The following is a 22137-nucleotide window of genomic DNA, read 5'->3' on the forward strand; positions in this document are numbered from 1 at the left end:
ATACAGAAATGTTAACATTGATGGGGGCTGGTATAGTGGAAGGAATGCTACACCTGAAGTCAGAAAGATCAGGGTTTAAATCCATTCCCTCATACTTCATGACTGGCTTGCCCGGGCCAGACATTTAATCCCTCTCAATTATTATTACTACTGACCAATGACCCAACAATGCAGGACGACATAAACAGAGGAATTAGGCTTTTTACATTGGATGATGTCTAAAATCCCTGCAGGGTCTGACATTCTTTAATCCAATGAAACAATGACTATATACTATTAGTATTAGCGCTAATCTCACTCTCCTCCTTTTCTTTTTGGATGGGGCTCAAATAGAAACGCTCCTTTGAGAAGTTATTATCCTACCATTATTCTTTTACATTTAACATTCAACAAAGAATTGCACAGGTGAACAAAGCATCGGAGTCAATACTTATGGAGCATATTTATACTTGCTACATTCCAGGTTTTCAGAGAAGTTAGTTTCCTCTACCTCTCTTGATTTAACACATTGTTATGTGAAAAGTACTTCAGTCTTCTGTTTCAGGTTGGATACAACTTGGGTTGGAATCTGAGGGGGTTGTCAGCAGCAACATCAAAATCATTAACCTTACAGAGAACCATTTTTCTCTTGTGTGAAAGAGTTCAGATAGAAATGATCTTGGGACAAACCACTATCTTCCTGTTACTGTTTTGTAATTAACATCTTATGGGCTATTGCAAAGTTGGAAAAAATCACTATTGCCTGTAGCTGAATAAAACTTTTGGGATATAGGTTTATATTTTGTAGGCTCCAAGGGCATTTTTAGTACATCTCCAGGGCCGGGAAAAGAAAAAGGAAAACACCTCACCTCTTCCCCCCATGCTTTTTATTTATTCTGCTGGGTTACAGCATCTTCACCGTCATTTTCATCATTTCATTCCCATCTTTTCTAACGGGACTCAGAGCAAAACAATCCTGGGACAAGTTACTCTTTTATTATTCTTTTGCACTTAGTGTTCTATGAACAACTACACAGATGAAGGGAATAACAGCTTTGTGTCATTCATGAAAAGTTTGAGTCCTCAGGCATCCACAACACAACTTTAGTAGCAGACAGAGCAATGAGGGTGATAGAGATCTCATGTTATTCCCATGTGCTTGGGTCTACTTACTTTCTGTCTACTTAGAAGCATTTTATTCCATGTAGCTAGGAGATTATGAGTATTCTGAATGGCGGTGCATCTATTAAAAATGGTGTTCTTACATTTTGATAGATCAAAATGATGGTGGCACAGGGGATATAGTGCTGGGCCTGGAGTCAGGAAGACCTGAGTTCTCATCTAACCTCAGACTCTTACTAACTGTGTGACTAAGGACAAGTCACATAACATCTATTTGCCTCCTGTAAAATGGGATAATAACTGTACCTACCTCCCAGGGTTTTTGGGAGAGCCAAATAAGATAGATTAATAAATAAGATCATTAAATAAATTAATTAACAAATAAGATAAAGTACTTAATGCAGTGTCTGGAACATTCTGTTGTTGTTGAGTTGTTTTTCAGTCATGTCTGACTCTTCATACTTCCATTTGGAGTTTTCTTGGCAAAGATACTGAAGTGGTTTGTCATTTCCTTCTCCCACCCATTTTAAAGATCACGGAACTGAGGTAAAAAGGGTTAAGTCCTCGACCAGGGTCATATAGCTAGTAAATATCTGGGTCCAGATTTGAACTCACAAAGATGAATCTTCCTGACTCAAGGCCAGGTATTCTATCCATTGTGCCACATTGGCACAGAGTAAGGGCTTTTTAAATGTTAGCTATTATTATTAGCTAGCTAGTTATGCCATATTTACAATTGTGGCCAAGAGCTTGATCTGACTGAATTGAAAAAACTGGATTTGACAGTCTGGTTCTGGTAAAATTTACTGATTGGGTTCCCCAACATATTTTGAGGTCTCTATTTTCAGTTTGGATATTCATTATCTACCAGTCTATGAAAGAGAGTCAATTATTGAAACATAATGCTACTCCTCAGGATCTGTTAGGTATTTGGTAGCCACTAAATTTTTACAAGCTACAGTGATGTGTTGCATAGCAGTCATCATTTCCTTACATCATTTACCCTGATCACTATGTCCAATCTTCTAATGGTCAAGGTCTGTCCAGAGTTGCTTTCATAAACTTCTCCATCTCTACACACAAGTTTACATGACCTAATAATTTGTTTAATGCTTATTTATCTACAAATTGGCCGAGTTCCTGCGGATGCTGCACATGAATTTTCCCTTGGATCTTACTTGTTTAACTCCATTCAGAGACAAAAATCCTTTCTGTTATATTTGAAAAATCCAATGGTACCTTCTTATCTTCAGTTTCTACTACTGTTTGGTGAACTGATGTCTGCTTTTTTCAAAGGTGTTTCTGTAGGTTTTTGACTTATTTGCTGTGAGCATTCAAAATATTTATATAAATCCTTCTTTCTCCTTTTTGATGAGGAAGGGTTTAGTTTCTGTAGTTGCCTTAGGTTGATGGGTCCTGTGTTTCATTAACATTGCATTGAGTTTTAAAAATATTCTTTTCAAATCTGTTATGAAGCATTTTATAATTTTAAATCTGTACATTGACTAGCACTCTGTAGTTCTAATTGCTTTAAGTGGATTTACCTCCATTCTACTTTGATTTCAGGATGCCACTAAGTCTCTTAACACATTCATCACTAGGTTTATCTTTGATATATTGGCTTCATATTTCTTGCTAGAGAAGACCAAAGTACTTGCGGGTATTAGTTTCATCAATTAGTTCAATCTGACCTTTGGATTCAAGCTCCAAGCCTTTAGTTTCTCTCTTTTCTTGATACACATTATGAAATTCACACTTGTAAAATTCCAATGACATTTCAAAATCATTGAAGAAAGATTCCATGAAAAGAAGGAATTTTTTTTTAGTATAGCCATAAGGCTTGATGTATCCATGTCAATCAAGTGATTAATAAGCTGTTTTAGTTTCATTCTTTCTTTAACTTGATAGTCAAATTTATTTCTCTTTAGGAGAGATGATACCATATGGATTTAAACCAAAGTAGAACCATAATAAGTATAAGCTGTCTCCCTGATACTATTGTGTTCATAGCATATTTAAAATAAAGAACAATTTTATAAGTGGGCATCAAATACTCTCACATTTTCACTATATCTGGGTCTATTTTATTGTTTTCAGAACATAGATAAGCCAAAAGTGAGAAGCTGAGCTAACAGCTTTTCAGTAGTAAAAAAAAAAAAACACTAGCATAAATATCATGGCGTATTTAGACAGCTTGTTCAATAATTGCCAAATTGATACCAAGTTAGTCTTTATATCCAGTGGACTTTTTGCACACCACTTTCACTTCTTAGTCAATATATTGTTTTCTTCCAAGTGTTTACAGATTTTTTTAATGATCTAAGCTATGAATACTCTGTATAAATGACATGAACATTTAATTTGCCAATTTGGAAGAGTCACTGGTATTCTCATCTTTTGGTAATAAACATACAATATCATTGTTTTTTTTAAAGGTAGGATAAGACTTATTATTATGATTATTTCATTACTATTCTCAGGTCTATTTTCTAAGATCTCTCCTAGCTTGACATTTTATGATTTCTAAGTTTCTCTAGGAAGTTAAAATGATATAATGCCTTTAATATGCTTATGTAAATTAGTCTCCTCAGACTGTTACCCTCCTAACACTTAATTCCATTCAGCTGTGTAACAGTCAGGACTTCAGGGGAGGATAGGACAAGTCATTGCAAAATTTTAGATTGCCTGGATGAGGAAGAGAGGGACTGAGCATAGTGTGAGAGAATTGGGTGCTGAGGGGGACTTACTAGGAGGCAAGAAGAGAGTGAAGAGGAGGAGGAAAAAGAAGAGGGCCATTTTTTAAGCTTTTTTGAGCTAGGCATGGACTTGCACCAAGGTGGGGGAAGGCATATTAAGGAGGCATCATGACACAGCAGAGAGAGTTGAAGCTAGAGAACCTCAGTTCAAATTCTTGACCCATCATTTATTAGCTATGTGATAATAGGCAAGCAACTAAAGCTGTCTGAGCCTCAGTTTGCTCATCTGCAAAATGGGTATAATGTCTGTAGCATCTATCTCACAGAGTTGTAGTGAGATAATATATTTAGAGCCGTTTTCAAATGACAAAGCCCCATATCAATCAGAGACACATAAATTCAGAATTGTTAGAGACCTTTGAAGCCATCTAAAAAATTTCCTTGGTTCCTCCCATTCCTGTATACCACAAAGTTCCCAGCACAGTGCTTGGCACAGAAAAAGATGCTTATATTATCTATGGTGGCTGGTTCTGTTTCTTGATGGGTACCCAAAAACTCTTAGGGTCCCTGGGCTATCTATTCTCTCACCAGCATCCTGCAGACAGAGTCATTCATCACATGAATATAGGGCTTCAGAATGCTGAAGTGGAAGGCAGGGGTCAGCAGATGGCGATGTTGGTACCACTTCTTTCCCTCTAGGCTTAGCAGTCCTCTTCCTTAAGAGATCACAAAGACAAAAAATAACCTCAGATTGTGTCATTTTATAAGATGATGAAGGAGATATTCATGTGGCACCATAGAAAGAGTGCTGGTCTCAGAGGAGATAGGCTAGAGTGTTGGCTCTGATGTCTCTCAATTGTGTAACCATGGGCAAATTACTTAACCTAGCTGAGCCTTGGTTCCCATAACTATAAAATGGGGATAAAAATTATACTATTCTATACATAGTGGTCATAAGGGAAATGATTTATAAAACACTATAAAAATGGCAACTATCATTTTTGTTAATGAAGTAGCATATTTATTTGATGTTTTGATATTTGCAAAGAATTTTACATGAATCGTTGCATTATTTTCATGCGGATGTGATTCTAGGCTCTGGAAGGCTCTGTTAGGGGAACATAAACTGAGGCAGGTTTTACCAAGCTGGTAAGATTTCCCTAATTGGCTACTTTTCCGGATTTCATGATCTCCAGAAACTCATCATCCTACAAGATGAAACCAATTTTGTAGCTCACACCTCCTCAGATAATTTTCTGTTTGAAAGACTTCATCATGCTTCTCCAGGTTACCTTCCCTTCTCCACCTGCGTTTCAGATTCTTTTTATATATCATTTCCCCAATTAGAGAGTAAGCTCCTTGAGGGCAGGGACTGTCTTATGACTTGCCTTGTATCCTCAATGCTTAGCACAGTGCCTGGTATGTAGTATGTACTCAACAAATGTTTATTGACTTACTCCACGACCTACTGAATGCTTGTAGTCCCACGATTTGCCTTGATTTCTGAGAATATCCTCAATTTACTGGCTCCAAGGAATGAGTTTATCAATCATAGTAATGTCCAGAGGCTTTCTCCTAACACACAGAGAAGCTGCTCTCTGAATTTGAGGAGGCAATAGCCATACCACTGAATTCGTACGTTGTCAAAGTGCCAGGGAAACTGTCGATTTATCAAGACAGCTGACGTGTGGCTATTTCTGCCAAAAGGGCAAAGCTACATTCAGAATTATTCATGAGTGAATGACTTAAAAGCCTTGGGCCCAACTTAGTATATTTCCCTGGGGCAGCTAGGTGGCTCTGTGGATAGAGATTAGGCCTGGAGTTAAGAAGACTCATATTCATGAGTTCAAATCCAATCTCAGACACTTAGTAGCTGTGTAATCCCAAGCAAATCACATAACCCTATTTGTCTCAGTTTCCTCATCTATAAAATGAGCTGAAGGAGGAAATGGTAAACTGTTCCAATATCTTCACCAAGAAAACCCCAAATGGAATCGTGAAGAATCAGATATGACTGAAAAAACAACTGCCCATCTAAAAGTATATTTCTCTTAGTCTATGGGCATGTCTGCTAATTAGCAATAGCTAAATGATCACAAGTCCTACTGTGAGACCTGATTGATGAGCCACTCTCACTTCTTGATCCTTCCATATTGACTCCCCTTTCCTTCTTAATTCAATGCTGCCAAAGAACAGCATTCTTTCTTAGACTCATGCAAAGTTTAGAGTCTCTCCTGTTATGGGGGGGTACACCCTATATCCCATTGCCTTGTTTATACTACATATAAAAACGATATTAGGAGAGCACTTTAGTGAGAAGTCTTGTAACTCAATTGAATGAGAATCCTTAAAAGTCTTTCTATATGTCTAAAATGATGCCATACACTGAAATAATTTACATCATTCTTTAATCAGTTTCAAATCCATTCCCAATGCCACTCACTCCTTGTGAGCCTATAAAGTACTCCTCCCTGATAATGGATCATATATATATTATGGATAGAGATAATATGATATATAATATGGATTATATAATAAAGGATAATGATCAAATGAAGAGAAGGAAAAAATTCTTTGACCAAATTAAATGATAGAAATGTCTCTTGGGTTCAGCTTTGGCTAGGTGGGAAGGAGAATCCTTGGAAATAAAAATAAGATTCAGCAGTTTTAGGAAAATGACTCTCTAGGGCACACCCAAACAGTTTAAGTTACTATTGTTCTGAGATTATTACCTAAACTCTGAACCTTTGCTTAAGATTGATACCGGGGAACAGAGCAGGACTGGTCCAGAGAATACCTCCCCCAGGACATGGCCATAGGAGGGAAGGAAATGCAATATTTGATAGTTCCCTGTTTTAACTATTTTGTTGTTGCTCATTTCACATTTCTACTTTTGGAAGAAGTAAGTGCTGCCAACCCTTTTATATGTCAGTGTCCTATGGAAAAACCACTCACCCTTGCCTTGTTATAGCCCTGAACTTCAAGGTTCATGAAGAGTATTTGACAAAATAACAAAGTTGGGAGGCAGGAAGGGTAAGGGTTATTATCCTCATTTTACAAAATGAAGAGACTGAGGCTCAGGGGTTGTAAGTGCTGAGCTTGGGGGGGGAAATGAAAATAAGTAATAACAACAATAACAAAAACCCTGCTCTCCTACCTCCAGACCCAATACTTTTTCCACCACCATCACCATGAGATGCCTCACTTGAATAGCTGCTATACATTCTCCAGGTGGATTGAAATCTTGTCTCTCCAATCAGACTGTAAATCTATGTCAGGTGACTTTAATTTGTATTCCCTCCCAACCCCCCCCCCCCCCAATCACTTAGCACAGTGCCTGATACCACTATTTCCTTGGGCCACAGGAATGAAAGCATGACTTTGGTGATTGATAGTTGGCCTTCTTAGTTTTACAGAGAGGGAAGCTGAGGCATAGAGAAGGGTTGGGTATCAAACAAGGTCACCCTTGTGATTAGTAGAAGAAACAGCAGTCAAGCTCAGGTTTCCTGCCTCCTTGGACCTTGTTTCATGTACCCCAGAAGGCCCAACAGAACATGTCTAATCCTTCTTCATGGTCACCCTTCACACACAGACAGCTACTTCTATCCCTTGGATGGCATCTTTCTAGAGGCAAAAAGGAAATTCAGAGTTTTGTCTAAAAGAGGCTGCTTCTTCTTGCTCTTTCTATCCTAGAGAAAATAGAGATCCCAATGGCATTGGGCAAAGGACTTATTTGACCACACTCAATAATGGGGTCAGCATGTGCTTTGGCATGTTTTCTAGGGAGACTTTACCTAAAGATGATTAAGTTATTTAAGCCTCTGAAAAAGCCATGGGAAGTGCCTGGAAGAATTGAAAACTGAGAAGAAGGATGCTTATTGGCTGGTGTGAGAAAGAAGGCAGCAATGTGAGTCAGATGTGTGAGCTACAGAATCTTCAAAGAGATGTTGGTAGAAGGAAAAATAGGTCCCTCTGAATTGGAAACCAAGGCTAGCAAAAAGGAGACATGTTTGAGAGGATTGAGGATGAGAGGACCATTGATGGATGTCTTAGATCCTCACCCCCACACTAAAGTTCGTATGTGACTTTCTCTTGGTCTGTACTAGTAGCATTAGAGAATTGATTCCCATATTTTTCTTTTGCCTTGGCTGAACTCCATGCCTGCAATGTTCTCTCTCCTTATCTCTGCCTCTGACTTCCTTTAAGACTCATTTCAAACACCTCTTTCTTCAATAAACCTTTTCAAGGTAGGGAGGAAGAGTCAAGATGGCAGAATACAGGCCGGACCACAGCTAAACTCTCCCAACATTCTACTCCAAATAACTTTAACAACTCAAATCAAATTTTGGAGTGGGGGAGCCAACAAAAAGTCAGAGGAGACATTTTTACCCAGTTGGAGATAACTTAGGTCCATAGGAGAGGTCTTTGACATCAGGGTGGGCACAGACCTGGAACATGGCAGGAGTGTGAGTGGTGGCCTTGGTGGGGGCAAATATAGCAGCTACATGAGCAGCTTTGGGAGCTCTCAGCCCAGAGACGATAAAAGCATTGAGTAACTTGTCAGAAAGATATTACAAGGGACTCTCTGCTGGCACTGGTGAAGTTGGCACTAATTGGCAACTCTATTGCCCATAAGCAGTTCTGGATGGTGAGGAGTGCTTGTGGTCAGTCATAAGAGAGCAGGGTGTCTCATCATAGTTCCAGGACCAAGAGCAGCACTAATACTTGTGGCTGCAAGGGAGCAGGGGACCTTCCTGGGTAAAGACTAGAGCACAGAGCAGGAGAGCACTGACCACAGCTCTCCTGGAACAACAATACCTTGGAAGCAGACCCCCAGAACTAGAGGTGCTAAAAACAGCAGCACTAAAAGCCTGAAGCTGTGTATAGTATCCTGAGGGTGAGAGAGTCCAACTTTGACATAAAATTCAAAATGAAGAAATAGGAAAATGAGCAAACAACAGCAACAAAACATTGGCATTAAAAAGCTACTACAGTGGCAGAGGAGACCCAGACATAAACTTAAATGACCACAATGTGAAAAAAAACTACAAGCAAAGCCTCAAAGAAAAATGCTATTTGGACCCAAGCCCAAAAACTTCCTGGAAGAATTAAAAAAAGAGGTAAGAGTGGTAGAGGAAAAATTGGTAAAAGAAATTAGAGTGATGAAAGAAAACTATGAAAAGATAATTACCAGCTTGGTAAAAGATGCACAAAAAGCACTGAAGAAAATATCATCTCAAAAACAGAAATGCAAAGTTAGTGATCATAACTGTGAATGTGAATGAGATGAGAACCCATGGAGGTATAAAAGTTTACTGAAGAAAACAATTCCTTAAAAATTAGAATTTGGCAAGTGGAAGCTAATGAGTCCAGAAGACTCCAAAAACCAATAAAACGAAGTCAAAAGAATGAAAAAAATAGAAGAAAATGTAGAATATCTTGGAAAAACAACTGACATGGAAAATAGATCAAGGGAAGATAACTCAAGAGTTATTAGACTAGGGGGCAGATAGGTGGCGGCCAGGTGGCACAGTGAGTAAAGCTCTGGCCCTGGAATCAGGACGAGCCAGGTTCGGTTCCAGCCTCAGACACTTAACACAAAAAAACTAGCCTTGTAACCTTGGGCAAATTACTTAACCCCAACTGCCTTCCAAAAGGCAAAAAAAAAAAGAATTATTAGACTACCAAAAAGTCACGATAAAAAAAGGAACCTAGACATCTTTTAAGAGACTATCAAGGAAAACTGCCCTAAAAGTCTAGAGTTGGAGGGTAAAATAGACATCGAAAAATCTATCACCTCCTGAAAGAGATTCCAAAATGAAAACTCCCAGGAATATTATAACCAAGTCCCAGAGCTCCCAGGTCAATGAGAATATATTGCATGCAGCCAAAAAACAATTCAAATATCAGTAAGCCACAGTCAGTCACACAAGATTTAGGAGTGTCCACTTTAAAGGAGTGGATGGCTTAGAATATGATATTCTGGAGGGCAAAGAAGCTAGGATTACAATCAAGAATAATCTACTTAGCAAAACTGAGTATAATCCTTCAGGAAAAAAATGAATTAAATGAAATAGAGGACTTCTAAGTATTCCTGGTGAAAAAAACAGAGCTGAATAGAAAATTTAACATTCAAGCAGAAGACTCAAGAGGATCATAAAAAGGTAAACATAAAAGACTAATCAAAAAAGACTCAATAAAGTTAAACTGTTTACATTCCTATATGGGAAGATGATACATATAACTCCTAAGAACTTTTTCATTTTTAGGGTAGCTAAAAGAAATTTGCATAGACAGAGGGTATGGATGTGAGTTGATTATATTGGCATGATCTCCAATAAAAAGAATGTAGGAGTGAAAAAGAGGTATGCTTGGGAGAATGGGAAGGAAAATAGAATGGGAAAAATTTTCTTACATAAAGAAGGTGTGCAAAGAAGAGCTTCTATAATGAAAGGGAAAATGGGAGGGGATGGCAGGCAATACCTGAACCTCACTTTCTTTGGAATTGATTTCAAGGAAGAATATGTATACACACTCAGCTGGAAATAGAAACCTATTATATCACAGGGAGGTAGATGGGGAGGGGAGAAGAGATGGGGAGGCAGGAATGATAAGAGTGAGGGCAGACTGAGGAAGGTGATAGTTGGAAGGAAGATAGACTTTTGAGTAGAAACAGGATAAAAAGAGAAAGAGAGGATAAAGAGAAGGAAAATGTGATGGAGGGAAATGCAAAGTTAGTGATTGTAACTGTGAATGTGAATGAGAACCCATGGAATGGAAGCAGAGAGTAGAATAGATTGGAAACCAGAATTCAACAATATGTTGTGTATAAGAGACACACCTGAAACAAAAAGATACACACAGAGTTGAAATGAAGGGCTGGAGGAGAGTCTGTTGTGCTTCAGTGGAAATGAAGAGGGCAAGGATAGCAATCATGCTCTCACATCAAAAACCAAATTAGACCTAATTGCAAGAAACAATCAGGGAAACAACATTTTGCTAAAAGGTGCCATAGACAATGAAGTAATATCAAAAAATTTATGGCAAGTTTCTCTGATAATGGCTTTATTTCTCAAATATATAAGGAATTGAGTCAAAATTATAAAAATAAAAGCCATTCCCCAATTGATAAATGGTTAAAAGATATGAGTAGGTAGTTTTCATAAGAATAAATCAAAAGTATCTATAGCCATATGAAAAAAAATGCCACATCCCTCTGTTGATTCATATTCTAATTGCAGTCTACCAAAACCTCTACAGATTGTTTAATAGGAATGGACTTGTAGCTACTCCTCTCTCCCCTTTTTAAACTTGTAAACTTTCTTAATCTCAAGTGCAATAGTTCAACTCTACATTGATCTATTAAATTTCATCTTTACACTTGGTTTCTTGATCCTACTAACTCTGCTGATCTCCTTGAAATGACTTTGGATTTGCTCTTTATATGTTGTGTACTAGTTCATCTGTGTGCATCCTTTTTTTTCTCCCTGATGTGGTGTGAGCTCCTTGTCACTAGGGATTTTTTTCCCTTATTATACTCTTAACTCTCACTGAGAATACCAAGTTAATCATAGGTACTTACCAACCCAGGGGACAATAAACTTGTACCCAAGTTGTATTTTGGGATCTGTAAAGTCAAGCACAGAAGAGAAAAGGACTGCATTAGATGGAAATAGTGTCTAAAACCAGAGCAGATTTGTGGGCATCTGCATTTTGCTTGGGGTTAATACGCATGTAACGTCAAACAGAAATTAACATTCCCCAGGACACTGGGTTCATAGTCCCTAGGAAAATGCAGCTGTTGTTGTAGAGAACCAACAGCCAGATAATGCAAAATTACAAAAGCAGGTCTTTAAGTTGTTCATTATTCCCCACAAGGTGGCCAGGAACACTCTGGACTGAAGTGCTTCCTATAGGCTCAAACCCCAGAGGACTTGTTGTATCAACTACAGCATTGGGTTTGGAGGCAGAAGACCTAAGGAGGTATCCTGGCTCTGTCACTTATTTCCTGGGGGGAAGCGGGTAAATGATGCCATTAGTGATCTCATCGTTACAAAATTACCCATATATCTGAGGACAAAATCCTGCCTTGAAAGTCACTTGAAATGAATGGGGATGAGCATGTTAATAGCAATACAAACAGGTCAGGGAAGGATAATGAATGCCTGCACAGAACCTGGAAAATAAACATTTGCCATGTGACCAGTAGGGGATGCAAGCTGGATGCCACCAGCAGATCTAGGACCTTTGAATCTCAGAGTTGGAAGGAAACAAAGTTGGCAGCTTGTCCCACTTTCCAGCCCACATAGCTGTGTTCTACAAGACACTGACATGGAACTGAATCTTCTAGTGCCTCACAACACAAATAGACCACTCCTCGGGACCATTCTTTGCCCTTTGCTCTGACTTCATGCTCTCCAGGTCTCCTTCTGATAGGGACATTTGGCTTTTTAATTATCTTCCTGGCAGGAAGGTGTATTCTTGAGATAAAGAACATGAGTATTTCATGAAAACTATAAGAATGTAGGACCATGGGATTATAGAGCTATAGAGAACTTCAGAGGTCATGCAATTTAACTCCTCATTTTATGGTTGATGGAATCAAAAGGTTAGGTGACTTACCTAATGTTATACAGTCAATAAGTGACTTGTCACTGACATTATATACATTCCTGAGTACCTAAGGATTGAATTATCATCTCTATGATGACTCACATATCTGCAAATCTAGCTCATCTCTTTCCTGAGCTTCAGCATGGTATCACTAACCATCTATTGGACATTTCAGACTCAGTATGTCTAAGACCTTTACCCCCAAACCACCCCTTTACTAACCTTCTCTACTTCGATTGAGGGCACCACCATTTTTCTGGTCTTCCAGGTTTACACTGTTGTCTTCAATCCCTCATTCTCGCTTACCACTTCCCCTCATATTCAATTATCTGTCATATCTTGCTCTTTCTACTCCCATCTCTTGATTGCAACACTTTCTTTTTACTGACATAATTGCCACCTTAGTTCAGTCAATCAATAAGCATTTTTAAGCACCTACTATGTGTCAGGCACTGTGCTGGCAATACAAAGAAGGTAAAAGACAGTCTCTTCACCTCCTTGTAGACTATTGTGATGACCTCATTAATCTCCTTGTCACATGTCTTTCCCCACTCTCATCCATCTTCCACTATATCAGAATCCTATTTAATAAATGTCACTGACTCCCTATTACCACTAAGAGTAAATATGAACCCAGCTGTAGTCTTTTAAAGACTTTCCCAATCTTACCCTAACATGACTGACTAACTCTCTCTGTCTCTCACTGTTTCTATCTGTCTCTGTCTCTCTTCAGCCCAACTCTTTTCTTCATACATAGAAGTCCATATTACATGGCTGTGCCCTTCCCCACACCCAGAAGGCTTCATGTCCTGTCTTCTTCCTAAGAGAATCTCTCCTTTCTTTCAAGAGGTAGAACATGCACAATATTGTACATGAAACCTTTCCTCATTGGCCCAGTGCTATCCCCCCCCCCCAAACTTTAATCGCCCTCTAGTTCCCAGACCCAAAGAATCCTCAACAAGTGGTCTCTCAGCCTCTATCTGAAGAATTCCAGGGAGGGTAATCCAGCTGCCTCTTGAGCAGCCCCTTCCAATGTGGGGCAGCTCTGATTGTTAGGGAAATTTTGTTTTGTTTTAAAATTGAGCCTAATTTTTCCTCTGCAATTTCTGCCCATTGTTCCTGGTTCTTTTCTCCTGGGTCATGCAGAACATCTCTAGTCAGCCTTTCAAATGCTAGAATGCAGGTATCCCACCCTCCCTTGGCCTTCTATTCCCCAGGCTGCACATGCCCAATTCCTTCAACTGATCTTCATGTGATATGGACTCAATGCCCTCCCTATCCAGGCCCCCTTCTGCTGGACACTAAATTGTCCATATCCTTCTTATACTGTGGTGCTCAGGACTGACCACAGTACTTCAAATGAGGTCTGCCAGGGGCTGCATGCAGTGGGGCTATCTCCTCCCAATTCCCAACAGCTCTGCCGAACTGAATGACTTTTTCTCAGTCCTCACCCTCCTTGACCTCTCTGCAGCCTTTGGCATCGTTGGTCACCCTCTCCTCCTTGTTATCTGCCTGCCGCAGATCTCCCCCAACTCTATTTCATCCTTCACTCAGATGACAAACTGATTTTCTTAAATCAACGCCCCACCACAAAACTTCCCTATTCAATAAACTATGGAAGCCCCTAACACCTCCAGGATCAAAAATAAAACCTTGTTTGGTATTTTCTAAGCCCTTCATAGCTTGCCCACCCTTATCTTTCCAGTCATCTTATACCTTCCTCTTCCCCATGCATTCTTTGATCCAGTGACACTGGCCTCCTAACTTTTCCTTACACACAACGCTCTATCTCTCAGCTGAATTTTTACTGGGTGTCATCTATGCCTAGAATGACTTCCCTCCTCATCCATTCCTCCCAGTTTTCCTTTGTGTCCCAGCTAAAATCCCATCTTCTGTAAGAATAACAACAATGATGATAGCTCACACTAATGTGCCACGTGCTTTCTAATTATTATCTCACCTGATCCTTACTAGGATTTTACACTTGAGGAAACTGAAGCAATTAAGTGACTTGCTCAAGGTCTTGTCTGAGGCTGGATTTGAGCTCAGGTCTTGCTCACTCCGGGTCCATTTCTCGATCCACTGAGCTGCTCAGCTGGCTATCTCGATCCCCCTTGAATCTGGCATTGTCTCTCTGTTGATGGTCCCTAACTCATCCCGTATATAGCTTGTTCACATGTGGTTGTTTTCACATTGTCTCCATCATTACACTGATTTCTGTGATAGCAGGGACTTTCCTTCTATTCCCAGCACTTAGCAGAGTGCCTGGCACACAGTATGTACATGTTCAATCAATGCTTGTGAACATGGTTTGACATTGTTTAAGAATTGACTTTTGGGCAGCTTGGTGGCGCCATAGTGCATAGTACTGTGCCTCGAGTCAGGAGACTCATCTTCCAGAGTTCAAGCTTGTCCCCAGGTACTCACTAGCGGTGTGACCCTGGGCAAGTCACTTCACCCTGTTTGCCTCAGTTTCCTCATCTATAAAATGAGCTGGGAAGAAAATGGTAAACCACTCAAATATCTACGCCAAGAAAACCCCAAGAGGGGTCACAAAGAGTTGGACACAATTGAAAAACAATTTAACAAGAAAAATAAAAACTTTCTCTAGCTCATTTTATACATGAGGAAACTGAGCAGGGGGGTGATGAGCTCCAGGGAACCTCTTGATATAAGGAAAAGCTTGCTAAAAATCGGAACTCTATCACAAAGTAGAGTGGAAGGCCTTATAAGGTCTGCAGGCAAAGACTGGATCACCACTTGTTGAGCACAGTGGATACAGGGATGAACCAGGAGTCAGGAAGACCTGAATTCAAGTATGTTCTCAGACATTTGTTAGCTGTTTTATCCTGGGCAAGTCACTTAACTTCTGTCTGCCTCAGTTTCCTCAATTGTAAAATGGGGGTAATAACAGCACCTACCTCTTGGGGTTGTTGTGAGGATCAAATGATAGTAAAGCACTTGGCACAGTGCCTGGCACACAATAGATGCTTAATAGTTGCTTACTCTGTTCCCCTTCCCCCTCATTTATTCAGCCCTCATCCTCTCTGTAGCCAATGGCTCTGCCGATCACCTTCTCCTGCAGTATACTCTCTCCTCTCTAGCTTTTCTTGACGTTATTTTCTCTTAATTCTTCTCCACCTTTCTGACTGCTCCTTCTCAGTGTCCTTTGCTGCAGCATCATTCATATCATGCTTCTTTCTGTGGGTGTCCCCTGAGGAGCTGTCCCAGATCCTCTTCGCTTTTCTCTCTACATTGTCTTATTGAGCTATTGGGTCAGTTTCCATCGGTGTCAATTAACTCCTTATTAGATATGTTGAACTGAACATCCCCTATGCATCTCAAACTCAATGTGTCTAACACAAAACTCATTATTCCCCTCCCTCTCCAAAATAATCTCTTCCCTCTCTCAAAGTTTTCTATTTCTGTTGAGTATATTATTGTTCTTTCTGTGTCCTGGGTTTGAGACCTTGGAGTTATTGTTCACTCCTCAATCTTACTTGTTCCACATATAAAATCAATTGTTAAATCTTGCCATTTTGACCTTCATACTGTTTCTTGCATCTGTCCCCTTATCTCCACAACATAGCCATCACCCTCATTACCTCTTTCCTGGACTATAGAAACAGCCTCCAAATTGAGACTCCAAGTTAAGTCTCTCCCTACTCCAGGCCCTCTGACCCCCAGAGCAGCCAAAGTGATCATCTCAAAGTACAGGTATGACCATTCACTCTTTTGCTCAATAAGCTCCAGGGGCTCACTATCCCCTTTAGGATGAAATATAAACTTCTTTGTTGGCTATTCAAAGCTCTTTACAATCTGGCTTCCACTTACCCTACTAGTTTTATTACAGATTATCCCCCCTTACACACTCTAGGGTCCAATCAAGCTGGCATCCTAACTGTTCCTCATAGGCAACATTCCCATCTCCCATCTCCTGTCTCCTTGGCTATGTCCCTCATTTCTGGAATATACTCCTGTCTTACTCCCATCTCATAGAAGTCCTAGGTTCCTTCAAGACGAAGCTCAGGAAGCACTCTCCAAGTGAAGCCTTTCTTAATTCCCTGGCTGTTAGTTCCCACCCTCCCCAAATTATTATGAATCTATTTTGTACACACCTACACATGTATTAGTCCACATGTGTCTCCTCCATTAGAATGTAAACTCCTTGAGGGCAGGGACTGTTCACCTTTGTCTTTGTGTCCCCTGATCCTGGCACACACTGGGCACTTCCTAAAATACTTGCTAATTGATCATGGACTAGACAACCTCTCCCATCCTCTCCAGGTCTGACAGTTACCACTCTGAGCATCCTTACCTCTTCGGTTCAGAAGAATTTTCGCATACTCTGGGTCATAGATATTTAAAAGCACCTGAAAGGCCCCAACCCAGCGAGGGAAAGCACAGGGGTATTTTTCTGCCAAAACATTGAACTGCTGTAGTTCTTTTTCCAGGTAAAACTGCAATGAGATAAAAAAAAAAGGTGAGTTTTGGCAGTCAGCCCAAGAAAAACTTCTCCTCACCTGTTTCCAACCCCTTCTCCTCTAACCTCCCAGCCTTTGAGAAGCTCAGATGATCTCAGGGAATTTTAGTAGGGAGATATGAGCATAGATTCTGAACTGTAGCAGTGGAAGGGACCTGCAGTCCCTCCTCTAGCCCACACCTGGGCAAGAATCCTTTCCACTTGGATCAGTGACCAGCCAGGCCTCCCCACCCCACCTGCCCCGAAGATCTGGAGCAGTTGGAAATGCAAATTCAAGTCCTGTTTCTCCAAATATTTGCATATCAAATGCAGGAGATCCAAAATAATTTTCTCCAAAACCCATCTCTTTACCAATCATCTGCCAAGACTTGTCACATTTCTCCCATTCAGCCCTGTCTCTCTACTTGTACAGCCTTTACTGCAGTCCAGGTCCTTATCACCTTTAACCAAGATGGCTGAAACAGCTTCGTAATTGACCTCCCAAGTCCCAGTCACTTCTCTTTCCAATCCATTCCACGTAGATCTGAGGAAGGAGGTAGCATGTGCTGAGCAAATTGAACCATCTTGACCACCATTTCCCCTTGAACCCTCATGGAGACCTTGAATTCAAGAGCCTAGGGAATAGCATTATCCCCCAAACCACCAGACCTGCTTTCATCCTGGCTCCCACAACCATCATTGAGGAGAGAAATCATCACGAAGGGACTCATCTCCCTCACCATTCCCATCAATTACTGCTGACTAGTTGCTACCAATAGAAAGATAGGTACAGGAACCCCAAGAGTGGCAGCACCTCCCAGACAACCTGTCCTGCCCCCAGTTCAGCCATTATCCAGGGAAGCAACTTGTATAAAATGAAGAGGCAGTCATCCCCATCAGCTGCCACATAGAGGACAGGCAAGCCAACTGAGCTGAAGCAATAAGGCACTATGAGCTATAATCTTAGAATTAAAATCATTCAACCCTTCACTTTAGAGGGGATAGCAAGACCTAAATAAAGGAAGAGACATAACTAAGGCTACACATGCAAGCTGTATAAATGATTCAAAGCTGGCTCTGAGGTTATGAGTCTGGGGGACTGAAAAGAAGAAGGTGGTATACATAGAAACAGGGCTGTTCAAAAGGAAGGAGAGAGATGTGTACAGAACATCTGGACCTTGGTTTAGAGTGTTGATGGGCCATCCCAAGAGTGATGTCTAGCAAACACCTGGAAATGGAGGACTGGTGCTCAGAAGGGAGATCAGGTCTGAAAATACAGATAATGTCATCAAGCTGACATTTGAAGCCATGCGATTGGAGATATCCAAGAGAGGGACTATGGACAAGTAAGAGAAGGACAAGCAGTTTCCAGAGATGATCATTTAGGGGAAAGATGAGGAGATAGTGGTAGGGACAGGTGATCATGAAGAAGGAAAGTGATCACACAGGCATGGGAACCATAAGAAGGACAGTGTCCCAGAAGTTCAAGAGAGGAGCAGCCAGAGATGAACAAATGCTGTGGGGATTTCAAAGGGGAAGAGGACTGAGAAAGGTAATTGGAATTGATGAGAAAAAATGTCATTTATGACCTTGGGCAGGGTAAGAGCAGTAGGGACAGCAGCCTGACTGCGAGGGGTTGAGGAGTGACTGACTAGAGAGTGAACATAGGTAGCTGTAGATGTCTAGAAGGAATTTCTTAATAGAGAGACAAGACCACAAGGTCATTACGATTTTCATTTTTTTAAGGGTGGGATGATTACCTTGTCAGTAATAGGGAAGTTAGGAAGAGTTAAAGATTTAGGGGGAAGGATGATGAGACCAGTCCGGTCCCCGTCCCTACAGGATTTTATCATTGCCAAGACTCAAACAAAAATTGTCTGTTTTATTAACCTAGTAACAAGGAAAAAGATAAATTAAAAAAAATTTTTTTAAAAGCAATCAGGGTTAAGTAACTTGCTCAAGGTTATACGGCCAGTTATTTTGTGTGGGTGTTAAGTATCTGAGCCCAGAACCGAACTCAGGTCTCCTGACTCTGGGGCTGGCGCTTTTACTCACTGCGCCAACTGGCCACCCCCAAAAGATAAATTTTTAAGTACAGGAATGAACGAGGAGGATGAACTCCTAGTCATATATTAAATGGAAGACAATTTCTAAGATGGCATTTTGTCAAAAAAGGAAAGATACAAAGTCCATTTTTCTTGGCTTCCATTCCTTTAACATTGTCTCTTCAAACTTATACCATTCTTTCTTGTATAATACTTATTTGTGTGTATACAACCTCTTACCATTCCCCATTATATTTCAAGCTCCTTGAGGGTAGGATTTGTTTTCTGTTGAGATTTCCAGTTCACTTATTATGTCTTTGAACATTATATAGATGTAATAAAATTATAGAATTCAAAAAAGGACTGATGAAAATGTCAATGTTCTCCCAGAATCTCCATGAGAAGGCACTTGAGAGGCTATCTAGTCCCAAACATACCTGTACAAGACACCTTCTTTGATATTGCCAACAAGCCATCATCCAGTTGATAGCCAAAGATCTCCAGTGAGATAAAGCCCACCACTTGCTCAGGTAGTCCATTCTGCCTCTCTGGGGCCAGCCAGAACTATGCTGATCTTTATTCCACATCACAGTCCTTCAGATTATTGAAGACAGCTATCATGTCTCCTGTGTCTTCTCTTTTGTAGGTTAAACATTTCAGTTTCCTAAATGGAGCCTCGTGGTCTTTCATTATATGAAACCAAGGACTTTTAGCATTCCAATTTTCCTCCTTTCTGGGAAAGATCACTTATTTGGAGGAAGTTAGTTGGTATTCTAGTGAATAGAGCATGGACCAGGACTCAGAAAGACCTTCATTTAAATGCCTCTTCAGACACTTACTAACCATGCAGTCTTGACAAGTCACTTAACCTCTGTCTGACTCAATTTTCCCATCCATAAAATAGGGATAATAATAATAGCAGCTACCCAGGGTTGTTGTAAGAATAAAATGTGATAATATTTGTAGAGTGCTTTGCCAATCTTAAAATATTACATACACACTATTACTATTATCATCATCATTAACAATACTCTGGCCAGAATTAGCTGAATAGATGAGCTCACCAAGGGAAGGACTGACTTCACCATTTCAAGGGCCTGTGGTTCACTCAGTGTGGGTGCATGGTCTTAGGACCTATACAGATCACATCCCTTCTTCTACAGTTCTACACAGTCTCCAAAAGCTGCCGAAAGATTTCTTAGTCTAGGTCAATCTGGTGATGTCTTTGGAAATTTAGTTCAGTTGGTCTTTGGGTGACTGCTCAACAGAATATACTTGGAGCCTTCCTGGTGAAGTACGACCTACTACAATCCATGCTCCACTTCCACAGCCCTGAAGAACTCAGGGTCATCTCCATGGCCCATGAGGTATCTTACGAATATTTCAGTGGAGAGAGGGGATGAGCCCCAGAACTGGGATTAGGGCTCATCGAAATGACTAAAGAGAGAATCAGACACGTGGAAATCATGCAGTCATAGTCTTAGGGCTCAGCAGATGAGATGGAGATGCTGAGGTCCTGAGGAAGTCACTGCCTAGCACAAAGGACACACAAATAGTAAGCCAGGGGAGGCAGAATCTGAACCCAGGTCATCTGACTACAAGTCAGCTGGTTTTTTTTCCCATGATGGTCACTGCTTGAATGTATGGGGGGGCGGGGAGTGTTGGAGAATCCCAAAAGCTGTGTGGATTTGAGAAGAGTGATAGAGAAGCTAAGAAAAAAAGGCCTCATTGTCAAGCCAAGTTTAAAGCATCAGTCTCCATACAGAGAAGTTTCACTGCAAGGTTTCTTCTTTATGCTGCCATGGGACTTGGAGACCACTGTATTAGCTTTTTTTCTGGCATTGTGACTATTGGAGATTGCAGTGATGTGTGTGTGTGTGTGTGTGTGTGTGTGTGTGTGCTCCCCAGCATATGTGTGATAGACCAAGCTTCTTGGGGACACTGATTGAGGCTGATCTAGACTTGGAATCTCCCACAATGCCCAGGATACAGTAGATGCTGCATGTTTGTTGACTTTAATTGGAAGAATGGGATCCTGATAGTAAAGCTCTGCATCTGGGGTCTGAGGACCTGGGCTTGAATTCTAGATTTGCCTGCAAAATTATTAGGCAAATGGGAGGCCAGACCCACAGAAGTAAAATGTACAGTCTGAATTTCAACCCAGGTCATCCATTGTTCTCTGTGTAGCATGCAGGAGCTGGGACAGCAAAGGGAAAGATCAATGTGAATGCTAGGAGGGTGAGAAGGAGGTCATTAATTGTCAGGCAGATTCTCACAGTGTCCCTAGAAAGGATCTGCATGTCGCTTTTATGGCCCTTCTCTATCCTCCAGCCTCCTATAGTGGGATACCCTCTCGGACCTGGAACCTGCCCTCAAGAGGGGCCAGGCCGACGGCAGCAGCCTCTTCCTCCCTCTGTCCCGGCCGGCCTCCCCGAGTCCCACCAGAGCCCCTGCTTACCTCTCTCTGGTTTCCGTAGAGCCAGTGCGTCGGGGGTCCTGGGAAGGGGCGCAAGGCTCGCAGCAGTCCCTGGCGCCGGAGGTACAGCTTGACCACCTGCAGCAGCAGCAGCGCGAGGGTGAATGTCAAGGCCAAGTGCAAGGGCCGAGCCCAGTGGGTCTGCAGCCAAGAAGGCGCCGCATCCGAGCCCATAGCTCCTGGTGCTCCCAGGATGCTCGGCTGGGAAGGCCAGGCGGCAGGTGTGACAGCTTCTTTGGTCGGAGCAGAGGTCCCCTCCCTCTCTCCCACCGAAAATCCCCGCCTCCTTCCCCCCACATATCCCCGCCCTTTCCCCACCCTGCATACCCAGCCTCCTCTCTGCACATCACAGTCCCTTTCCTTTACACCCCTTCCAATGGGTTCGCACTTCCTTCTATCCTTCCCTTCTCTCGCGTCATCGTCTGCTGGCGGTCGGCACCACCTCCCTCACGTTTCCCCCTCCCAATCTCTGCTTTGAAGGTGGTTAGGAAGGGCAAGGGGGAGACGAGGGCAAAGAGAGTTGGGGAGCGGGCCACCAAGGAAGGGAGGGGAAGCTCCAGGGAGGGCAGCCCAGTCCCACCACAGGGAAGAGGCAGGCGACCTGCCACAGTACCGGAATCTTTTAACACGTTTCCAGATCAGATCCTAGCCGGGCTGCGGGAAGGCAGGGAGGGGGGCGGGGAGATGTGGAGGGAGGGAAGAAGGAAGGAAGGAAGGAAGGAAGGAAGGAAGGAAGGAAGGAAG

General features: G+C 41.5%; 1 protein-coding gene across 2 annotated transcripts in view; it reads right to left on the reverse strand.

Annotated features, from left to right (window-relative positions):
• The window catches only part of LOC138165370 (cytochrome P450 4X1-like), a 36973-nt gene extending 15287 nt beyond the window's left edge, over positions 1-21686 (reverse strand). For both annotated transcript variants that reach the window (XM_069093633.1, XM_069093634.1), the window contains exons 1-4: positions 21376-21686; positions 16729-16870; positions 11380-11424; positions 4386-4513 (exon numbers count right to left, since the gene is read on the reverse strand). In XM_069093633.1, the coding sequence (XP_068949734.1) occupies positions 4386-4513; positions 11380-11424; positions 16729-16870; positions 21376-21567 (507 nt within the window). In that variant the 5' untranslated portion in view covers positions 21568-21686. The remainder of the gene's footprint in view (positions 1-4385; positions 4514-11379; positions 11425-16728; positions 16871-21375) is intronic.
• Positions 21687-22137: the final 451 nt, after the last annotated feature.

This window comes from Petaurus breviceps, unplaced genomic scaffold (genome assembly GCF_028583685.1).
Source record: "Petaurus breviceps papuanus isolate PSGF00001 unplaced genomic scaffold, PetGlider_PUasm1.0 208, whole genome shotgun sequence".
In the NCBI taxonomy this organism is placed as follows: domain Eukaryota; kingdom Metazoa; phylum Chordata; class Mammalia; order Diprotodontia; family Petauridae; genus Petaurus; species Petaurus breviceps.